The sequence below is a fragment of the Schistocerca nitens genome, chromosome 1, assembly GCF_023898315.1.
Source record: "Schistocerca nitens isolate TAMUIC-IGC-003100 chromosome 1, iqSchNite1.1, whole genome shotgun sequence".
NCBI lineage: Eukaryota > Metazoa > Arthropoda > Insecta > Orthoptera > Acrididae > Schistocerca > Schistocerca nitens.
In genome coordinates, this window is record NC_064614.1 from 447,327,547 (window position 1) to 447,339,146 (window position 11,600).

Sequence of the window (11,600 nt, forward strand, 5' to 3'; positions counted from 1 at the left end):
CACTCCGGAATTCCGAGTCTGTAGTTAGGAATGGTTCAAATGGCTCTGAGCACTATGGGACTCAACATCTGTGGTCATCAGTCCCCTAGAACTTAGAACTACTTAAACCTAACTAACCTAAGGACATCACAAACATCCATGCCCAAGGCAGGATTCGAACCTGCGACCGTAGCAGTCGCGCGGTTCCGGTACTTAGGAATGTTAGGGTTTTGAATATTCCCATAGAAGTAGACAACTCGAAAATTAAAGATGTCCTTTCAAAGTATGGGGTTGTCAGGCAAATAGTCAACGAAAGGTGGGCTTCGCATTTCAAGCTGCAGTGCTTTAACGGCATTCGCTCCGTGGAGATGGAAGTGAAGGCAAACATTCCCTCCCACATCTTTGTTGACGGGTACAAGGCGCATGTTATGTACTCAGGGCAAACCCCTACATGTCATGTATGTAACGAGTCTGGTCACCTCCGTCAGGACTGCCCTCTCCATGTTTTTGTGCTAAAAAATAACCTTACGCAACGCCGGAAATTAACACTCAACGATTTCTTGCCAGCCAGTAATACAACAGAGCCGGCGGCTGTCGTGGATCCTGTTACTACCTCTGAAAATGTTGCACTTAATGTTAATGACTTTCTGTCTTTAAAACCTGCATTAACTGCTGAAATTCCGTCCCGTGACAGGGAGATTCCTTCTAAAAAGCGTCCTCTAGAGGACACTGAAAAAAATGTTGATGAGGACTATTGGCTATTAAATGGCTCTGAGCACTATGGAACATCTATGGTCATCAGTCCCCTAGAACTTAGAACTACTTAAACCTAACTAACCTAAGGACATCACACAACACCCAGTCATCACGAGGTAGAGAAAATCCCTGACCCCGCCGGGAATCTGATGAGGACTCTTCCTATGAAACACCCGTTGCCAGGAGGCCGAAGCCCAGTCCTGAAGATCTGTTGGAAGTGGAAAAAGGAGATGGAATGCAGGTCGATGTGGCTCCCACTTCCGCACAAGGACTTATACCGCCACGAACAGATAGTGACGCAGCTGGTAGTGACCTTTCACGGAAATGTGACCCTGAGCCTGAGGTCACGGCTGAAATAACCGCATCAAGAGCACAGCCCATACAGTGCGAACAGTACGAGGAAGTACCAAGTAAGCAACCTGCTGACTCCGAAGCCGCGCCGAAGGAGGAAATAAACAAGCATCACCGCCTCGCCAGCAAGACAACACAACAGACACCACGCCGGAACCCAATATTGACGACTCGCAAGCCACAGCCGTTGCCCCATTCAGCCACCGCCGGCGGCTGCGACAGACACCAGGTCTTGCTGTCACGCGTCATCAAGCGAAAGCCACACCAGAGAAGAAGGACATCAAGGAAAAGAATATTAAATATGAAGTCATCAGGGCCAACACTGACGAGGAGAAAGAGAATGGCCACAGTGACTTATAGCAATGGATTGTCAGGATTTCAGGATACTTTTCTTCTCAAGCTCTTTGTTTAAAAGCAGTGAAAATTTTTCTAGGAAGTTAGTACATGTAATGGGCACACAGCTTGTAAAGATCGTGCCTTGTAGGGAAGCACGTTGCTGCTATAATCATACCGATCCTCATCCCAAATAGCTTCTTCAGGTATGTCTGTGATGCAAGCTTATAGCATTACTACTATTAACATTAATAAAATACAGTCACCCTTGAAATTGGCAGCACTAAAAGAATTCTTGTACCAGTCTGGGACAGATATCGCGTTGCTACAAGAAGTTGCGATAACGGAATTTCGGATCCCAGGCTTTTTTGAAATTGTTAATGTTTCTACGGAAGCCAATATCGGTACAGCCATTCTTATAAGGGAAGGCATTCCGGTGACTGAAATCGAACGACTAAAATCAGGAAGAGCCATAGGCATAAAAATTTTCGATGTGACAGTACTTAACCTTTACGCCCCATCAGGAAATTCCCACAAATTGGATCGTGCTAAGTTTTTTCAAGATGAACTGATTTACTTATTGAGGAAAAATCCGTGTTCTCTTATACTAGGTGGAGATTTTAACTGTGTTTTAAACCAGAAAGATCAACAACCCAACTTCAACTACTCGCCACAGTTAAAAAAGTTAATAAGTGATCTATACCTTAAGGATGTGTGGGAACTTCAGCACCCGACGTCAGTCGGGTTCACGTATGTAACCAGCCACTCCCGCAGCAGACTAGATAGAATTTACGTGTTACCAAATTTGCAAAATTATTTATTAAACGTTGAAACTATTCCCGTGTATTTTAGCGATCACAGTACACTTTTAACTTGCTCTAATTTAAGTGTACAGCCAACCCGTCGATTCAGAGGCCAATGGAATTTAAATATCTCTGTTTTAACTGACGAAGAACTGGAACAGGAATTAAGACTAGCGTGGACTATGTGTCTCCGCACAGTAGACAAGCACCCAACAGTCATTGACTGGTGGACTAGGAGGGCTAAACCAAGGCTGCGGAAAGTTGTCATGCAGTATAGTGCAGCGAGGCACAGGGAGTTGAGGAATACAATGGAGTTTTATTATAAAGTTTTAAGAGACAGGCCCATGATGACGTAATTCGTCTGAATGATATCAAAAAAATAAAAGCCAAGTTATTAAGCATTAAACGGCAACAGATGGAGGGACGCAAAATTAAATCGAAAGCCACATCAGTCGTAGCAGATGAAACAGCTTCTCTGTATCACTTGGTGCGGCATGCTAAAAACAGACGTCTAACTTTAATTGATGAAGTCCAGACGCATACTGGTACGAGGCTCACATACCAGAAACGAATACTGGACGAAGTCCACAGGTATTATGAAACCTTATATGCCCCTACCACAGTGGAAGATGCAGCTCTCGAGGACTTTCTCACTATTTTAGGTCCACAATTGTCGGGAACAGACAACGCTGACATCCTGTCACCTATTACTAAAGATGAAGTGCATGAGGCAGTGCGTAACTCACCTCTCAAAAAATCTCCGGGACTTGATGGCCTCCCTGTGGAGTTTTATGCCCGCTGCTGGTCTATAATTGGGGACAAGATCACTTCCATGGCAAATGAGGTCCTGAACGGAAAACCGGTCCCTGCAGAGTTTAAGGAAAGTAAAATAGTACTGATTCCTAAGAGTAAAGGCAAAACCAACTTAAACAATTTTCGGCCTCTTTCGCTACTAAATTCTGATTACAAAATAATTTCGCGTATTATCAACAAAAGACTCTCTGCCTTTTCCAACAAAATATTGAGTCATCATCAATCTTGTTCTCCGACCACAACGATATTCGAAAGTCTGTCTGCATACAGAGATGTCATTGCAATTACCTCAGTGACAAGTATAAAATGTGCGTTAATCTTTATAGATTTCAACAAAGCTTTTGACCGCGTTAGTCATAGATACCTCTTTGCGACGCTGTCAAGAATGGCTTTCCACCCCCAGATTGTGAACATGCTAAGGAATATTGCAACAGGTATAAATGGGAAAATAGCAATCAATGGCCAGACATCTGAACCCATACAGATAAGGCGAGGGGTTCCACAGGGCAGTCCCTTACCTATGTTTTTATTTTCCGTATCTTTAGAGCCTTTCCTCCGCACTGTCCACGCAAGATTAACAGGCATAACATTGAGTTGTGAGAAAACTGTCATACGAGCTTATGCTGATGACGTGGGCGTTGTAATAAGGAATAAGGAGGAGACAGTTGCACTGGAAAGAGAAATCCAAAGGTATTGTCTAGCGTCGGGAGCGACAGCAAATGAAAACAAAAGTCAAATATTGAATCTACGGGGCCTGGATCACCTTCGACTGGCATGGGCAAAACAAGACAACAAACATAAAACTTTGGGAATAACCTTAATGGCATGTCCGATGGGGATGGCTGCTTTTAACTGGACGGAAACTAGGAGGAAAGTTCATGGTGCTGTAATGGAGAACATCCATGAACTATGGACCTGGTGCAAAAAGTCAGATTCATCAACTCCTGCGTTTTGTCTAAAGCGTATTTCACTGCGCAGGTATTTCCAATCCCTAAACTAGTAGCGAAAGGGATCATGTCCACTGTTACCAATTATTTATGGCGAGGAGACATATTCATGGTTGGTGCGACTACCGTTATACTAGATGTCAGAAACGGGGGCCTCGGTTTGGTGGATTTTCGCAATAAAGCGTCTGCTCTGTTCCTCAAACGGACTTTCCATATACTCAGAGAACTTCCACAATGTATAACCGCAAAGCTCTTTGAGGCTGTGACACCCCATAGCCTGCAAGCGCCGATTGATGTGCGAAGGATTAATGCCCGTCTGCAGTATGTGAGGAACGTTTTCCTCGAAGCAAGTTATCTTAGTGAAGAAATCAGAAGCAACACACGTATCACAGCGCGCGACATCATACATGAAAGGAAGATAAATGAGGGTAGAAACAAAATTGAAACGAAATTCCCAAATTGTGACTGGAAAGCTGTATGGCGGAACATCAACTACGCCGGGCTATCTACAGACGCTATTTCCGCATGGTACAAAACAGTTAATAATGTCATCAGCACCAACGAGAGACTATATGGGATCGGTTTAAACCAGACACACCTTTGTGGAAAATGCAATCTGGTGGACACAATCAGCCACAGATTCACCTGTGGTGGCAATGTGCATAACTGGAATTGGATCAGGCAACAAATCGCCCTTCTCACCAGATCCTCTACGGAATATATAACGCCATCGCTCCTCCTCAGACCAGACATGACATACTTTCCGAAATTAAAAACCAACGCCATTAGCTGGTTACTGGGAAAATACACTCCTGGAAATTGAAATAAGAACACCGTGAATTCATTGTCCCAGGAAGGGGAAACTTTATTGACACATTCCTGGGGTCAGATACATCACATGATCACACTGACAGAACCACAGGCACATAGACACAGGCAACAGAGCATGCACAATGTCGGCACTAGTACAGTGTATATCCACCTTTCGCAGCAATGCAGGCTGCTATTCTCCCATGGAGACGATCGTAGAGATGCTGGATGTAGTCCTGTGGAACGGCTTGCCATGCCATTTCCACCTGGCGCCTCAGTTGGACCAGCGTTCGTGCTGGACGTGCAGACCGCGTGAGACGACGCTTCATCCAGTCCCAAACATGCTCAATGGGGGACAGATCCGGAGATCTTGCTGGCCAGGGTAGTTGACTTACACCTTCTAGAGCACGTTGGGTGGCACGGCATACATGCGGACGTGCATTGTCCTGTTGGAACAGCAAGTTCCCTTGCCGGTCTAGGAATGGTAAACGATGGGTTCGATGACGGTTTGGATGTACCGTGCACTATTCAGTGTCCCCTCGACGATCACCAGTGGTGTACGGCCAGTGTAGGAGATCGCTCCCCACACCATGATGCCGGGTGTTGGCCCTGTGTGCCTCGGTCGTATGCAGTCCTGATTGTGGCGCTCACCTGCACGGCGCCAAACACGCATACGACCATCATTGGCACCAAGGCAGAAGCGACTCTCATCGCTGAAGACGACACGTCTCCATTCGTCCCTCCATTCACGCCTGTCGCGACACCACTGGAGGCGGGCTGCACGATGTTGGGGCGTGAGCGGAAGACAGCCTAACGGTGTGCGGGACCGTAGCCCAGCTTCATGGAGACGGTTGCGAATGGTCCTCGCCGATACCCCAGGAGCAACAGTGTCCCTAATTTGCTGGGAAGTGGCGGTGCGGTCCCCTACGGCACTGCGTAGGATCCTACGGTCTTGGCGTGCATCCGTGCGTCGCTGCGGTCCGGTTCCAGGTCGACGGGCACGTGCACCTTCCGCCGACCACTGGCGACAATATCGATGTACTGTGGAGACCTCACGCCCCACGTGTTGAGCAATTCGGCGGTACGTCCACCCGGCCTCCCGCATGCCCACTATACGCCCTCGCTCAAAGTCCGTCAACTGCACATACGGTTCACGTCCACGCTGTCGCGGCATGCTACCAGTGTTAAAGACTGCGATGGAGCTCCGTATGCCACGGCAAACTGGCTGACACTGACGGCGGCGGTGCACAAATGCTGCGCAGCTAGCGCCATTCGACGGCCAACACCGCGGTTCCTGGTGTGTCCGCTGTGCCGTGCGTGTGATCATTGCTTGTACAGCCCTCTCGCAGTGTCCGGAGCAAGTATGGTGGGTCTGACACACCGGTGTCAATGTGTTCTTTTTTCCATTTCCAGGAGTGTATGTTAGTTATGTCATCCACACACTTGAGTCGGACAACGAGATAGAATTCCGCGTTTACATGAAGTGTGAATATGCAAAAATCAGCACGTATCGCAACCACAAAAAGCACTACGGCAACATGCTGAAGATCGTTTTTGAAAGAATGGGTGTTGGTTAAATATGTGGAACCACTACAACACCTTGAACGAGAACGAACAGAAGAAAATTAAAAGTCACTTGGTTTCTTATTATTATTTACTATTACCTTGCTTCCGGAACATTTCTTTTTTTTTTCAAAACATTTTGTTCAAAATTACTCGTGTACGACTTCCAAAGTATTTGTGTGATTCGAGAAGAATTGTTAAGTTTTTTCTTTGTCTTTCTTACATCGGAGAATGGGAATTTTGTGTTAAGATTTCTGCACACTTAGTGCTATGACCCAACAGGGAACATGAAAAGAGAGGTGGGAGGCGTTTGGGCCTCGACGCACTGGCAGTGCCGTGAACAGACCCCACTGCTAGTGCGGCGTATACCACGCCCTGGCCATCCTAAAAATACAAATAAATAAATAAATAAATAATAAAAAATAAATAACAAATAAAAAGAAAATAAAAGTGGTTAATAAAAATTGGATTGCTGGAAAAAAAGGATGGATAAAAAAAGTGGATAGAGAAAAAAAAGCGGTTCTGGGCTCTACAGTATGGAACCGCGCGACCGCTGCGGTCGCAGGTTCGAATCCTGCCTCGGGCATGGATGTGTGTGATGTCCTTAGGTTCATTAGGTGTAAGTAATTCTAAGTTCTAGGGGACTGGTGACCTCAGAAGTTAAGTCCCACGGTGCTCAGAGCCATTTGAAACTTTTTTTTTTTTTGGCAACATCAGCTCGCTGCAACATGTCAGGTGTGACAGCCGTGGATGGCCTCCCCGACCGACGCAAATCGTGGAGCTCCGCCGAACCGCCTTCTGATGACCTCCACTCCGTGCCCAGCGACTAAGTGTACTTCTGTCAACAGCAGATGCTCCATAGACCTTGCACAAGCGTTTGTGAATATACCCGCAAGTTCTTTCTCTGCAGTGAGAAATTCAATGACGGCACGTTGCTTGTAACATACATCACCTACAGACACCATTTTGAAACTGTCCTGCAGCTACGCTACCTGTCGGAATTGACGGCAACTTGGGGCGCTCACTCAGGGAATTCCAATAATACATGCATAACGTTTCGCATTCGCAGCATTTGTGGGATCCTACCCACTCGTCTCGTATAGGATGCCTAAAGGACGCTGCGTTATCAGAATGCTGTACAACAATTCAAGCAAATGACATTAACAGTTTTTATTACAAATAAAAAGACTGACAGTACTTAAACTCGAATTTTAGTACGCTATCGCAAGCGATGCACGACATGCAGACAATCAAAGTCCTTTGCTGTATACGAGGTCCATCCATGTAAGCAACTCATGTGGATAACACGTCACTGCTGTCGTAGTACTGTGCTAACACTGTCCGACCGAGACTGGCAGGAGTGGCGCTTACATTCTCTTCGGCTAGAGGGCGCTCCTGTCGTGGTGCGGCCTTAGCCAGCGGGCTACTGGCTGGTGTCGTCTCACCGCCTTCTTTGCTCTCACAATCTTCGTCTTCGTGCCGGCGTTTTTAGATACGCCGGAACAGCATTGTTTTCGACTGAGATAAAAATTGCGGTGCATTGCTTTCTGGGCAACCCTCGCATATTTGCAGTTGCGAATATGAACAACCATCAGCTGTACAATGGAATTACGACCCATGGTTGACGACATGTGAGAGTTTGGGCCTAGCCGTGGAGCGTGCTCGGATTGTCTGATGGCAAGGCGATCCCTCCCGATAAGTGGGGTCCGGGTTCGAGTCCCAGTCCGGTACAGATTTTCGTTGTCGTCATATCATTATACGAGGGTGAGTCATATGAAAAACTTAAATATTTTTAAAATATTATTTATTGTGCAAAAGTGGTACAAAGCTGTATCACTTTTCAACATAATCTCCCCCACGCTCAATGTAAGTCCTCCAGCGCTTACAAAGTGCATAAATCCCTTTAGAAAGAAAGTCTTTTGGTAGTCCGCGCAACCACTCACGCACCGCGTGGCGTACCTATTTATCAGAACGATTCTTGCAAGGAAGCCATCACCTTCTCGTTCAAAGCGCTGAAGAAGTTCTTCACAAGCATCAACAACTCGTTCTCTCATTTCGGGAGTCAGCTGCTGTGGCACCCATCTTGCAGAGACTTTGTAAAACTGCACAATGTGGTTTGCTGACCCATGACTAATCTGTAAACATGCTGCAATGTCATTGAGTGTCACTCGGTGGCTTTCCTTCACTACGGCTTCAACTGGTGCAATGTTCTGTGGAGTCAGAACTCATGAAACGCCCCCTTAAAAAAATTAATGAATTACTGTGCTGGTAAACCCCTTACGTTATTTGATTTTCAAACAGCTGAGCAAAACTGAACGTACTCAGACATTACTGTCTTTCCTTATTCTGATCAACACTAAACTGACACACAATATTTTTAGCGCAACGCAATCTGACTTTTAATAATCCCTACAAAAGAATGGCCCTGACTAACAATAACTTATAACTTTCATGACTCACTTACCTCACAAAAATCTTCGTTCTTCAAACTACTGCAATACAGCGAGTGCCAATACTGCCAGCTAAATAAAAGGTTCTAACTACTGAAGACACTAACTACTGATAGGCATAGTTAGCAAATGAAAGATTTTGATAAAGAACAAACAATGTATTTACCTTAATAGTGTTGAAAAGTTATAATATACAGGGTGATTCAAAAAGAATACCACAACTTTAAAAATGTGTATTTAATGAAAGAAGCATAATATAACCTTCTGTTATACATCATTACAAAGAGTATTTAAAAAGGTTTTTTTTCACTCAAAAACAAGTTCAGAGATGTTCAATATGGCCCCCTCCAGACACTCGAGCAATATCAACCCGATACTCCAACTCGTTCCACACTCTCTGTAGCATATCAGGCGTAACAGTTTGGATAGCTGCTGTTATTTCTCGTTTCAAATCATCAATGGTGGCTGGGAGAGGTGGCCGAAACACCATATCCTTAACATACCCCCATAAGAAAAAATCGCAGGGGTTAAGATCAGGGCTTCTTGGAGGCCAGTGATGAAGTGCTCTGTCACGGGCTGCCTGGCGGCCGATCCATCGCCTCGGGTAGTTGACGTTCAGGTAGTTACGGACAGATAAGTGCCAATGTAGTGGCGCTCCATCCTGCTGAAATATGAATTGTTGTGCTTCTTGTTCGAGCTGAGGGAACAGCCAACAAATGCTTGCTGGATGCGTGCTACATTTTCATCACTCGTTCTCGGCCGTCCAGAACTTTTCCCTTTGCACAAACACCCATCCTCTGTAAACTGTTTATACCAACGTTTAATACACCACCTATCAGGAGGTTTAACACCATACTTCGTTCGAAATGCACGCTGAACAACTGTCGTCGATTCACTTCTGCCGTACTCAATAACACAAAAAGCTTTCTGTTGAGCGGTCGCCATCTTAGCATCAACTGACGCTGACGCCTAGTCAACAGCGCCTCAAGCGAACAAATGTACAACTAAATGAAACTTTATAGCTTCCTTAATTCGCCGACAGATAGTGCTTAGCTCTGCCTTTTGTCGTTGCAGAGTTTTAAATTCCTAAAGTTGTGGTATTCTTTTTGAATCACCCTGTATATATCAGTTCATGACATCCAGTCTTACAAATTTACTGTCTCTGATGGACACATATCCAGATCATCCGCTCTCAAAACTCCGCCATCTCTCTCCCCACATCCACCACTGCTGGCAGCTCACCTCCAACTGCGCAACGCTACGCGCTGTTAACATCCAACTGCCCAACACTACAATAGCAAATATTGCAACAATGCCAACCAGTCTCAGACTGCACACAGCACAGTCAGTGATTTTCATTCAGAGTGCTACGTGGCGTTACCAACATAAAAACCTAAACAGTCTACTTACACTCATTGTGCCTGACCTGGACGAGGAGCACCTTCCACTGAAGTCACACCATTTGCGAACTTCCTACTCCATTCGTAGACTTGCTGCTGTGACAAACATGCATCACCGTACTGAACCTTCATTCGTCGATGAATTTCAGTGGGTTTCACGCCTTCACTACGCAAAAACCGAATAACCGAACGCTTTTCTTCCCTGGTGCAAGTCGCAAGTGGGGCGGCCATGTTTATACTGATACTGCGACGGTATGTGTGCATCTGCATTATGCTTCCACCTACAGACCATTCTGCACGCTGTTTGTAGCACACTTACCAACTTACAGGATAACGGCGCGAAATTTCGATTTGTTACTACAAATTTAAGGTTTTCATTCGACTCACCCTCGTACAGCGGATGACTGTCCATATTCGCAACTGCGGATACGTTTCGTGTACACTTAACGGAGACATAACGGAAGAGCTGAAAGTCTAGTTGGACTCTGGGGTGTTAAACGCTTAAAGGCACCCTAGGAGTGCAGCGGACTATCTCTTGAAAGGTTTATCCGCAGCAGGTCCGCCAGCCGGCAGTGGTCGGATAAATCATTAGGTGGGTGGCTGGAGGCAGAGGCTGAGGCAGGGTGTTTTTGTGCGGCTGCGGCGGCGGCGGCGGCCGCGCCGGGGTCAACGATCAACGCCCGTGCCGGCCGGCCGGCCGCTGGCCCGCTTCCCACGGCCCCCACGCCCCCCGGCTGTGCGCGGCCCTGCTCTGCTCCGCTCTGGGTCAAGGTCGCTCCGTCGCGTGCGCCAATCACACCGCGGCGCGGCGCCGACCACCACCTCGTTATCGCCGTCGGCCACCGGCGGCCCACGCCCCACGGCGCCGCCCCCTATCCACCGACCGCAGACCTGTCAACGGTCACCCAGCTTCTCTCTCGCCAAGTCTACATTCATCTCCGTCAGTACCCGAGCTCTGCAGATCGCTGAGGAATGCTCAGTGCACCACTTATGTCAGGATTTCTTCCATTCGGGTTGTTACGTCGCCTGTTGCCCGTTTCCTTTAACAAGTGTCTTCCGATCGCGTGAGTCAGTACCTAGCTTACGTCTCTCGATTAATAAACGTCATACTTAATTTTCAAAGGCTCACGCTACTCCTCTCAGTGGGCTAGTCGTTAGATTTTCGCCAACATGCCACGTACCACGACTCTCACTACCCGGACGGCACTTGTTGACTGCTCAAGGACACCGACCGTGCGAGGTGGCGCAATGCTTAGCATACTGGACTCGCATTCGGGAGGACGACGGTTCAATCCCGCGTCTGGCCATCCTGATTTACGTTTTCCGTGATTTCCATAAATCGCTCCAGGCAAATGCCGGGATGGTTCCTTTGAAAGGGCACGGCCGACTTCCATC

General features: G+C 46.8%; 1 protein-coding gene across 1 annotated transcript in view; it reads left to right on the top strand.

The window, feature by feature from the left end:
- Positions 1–11,174, top strand: part of LOC126253395 (uncharacterized) — a 164,141-nt gene extending 152,967 nt beyond the window's left edge. The window contains exons 3-4 of the mRNA XM_049954737.1: positions 1,571–1,625; positions 10,763–11,174. Coding sequence (XP_049810694.1) covers positions 1,571–1,625; positions 10,763–11,174 — 467 coding nt within the window. The remainder of the gene's footprint in view (positions 1–1,570; positions 1,626–10,762) is intronic.
- The last annotated feature ends 426 nt before the right edge of the window (positions 11,175–11,600 follow it).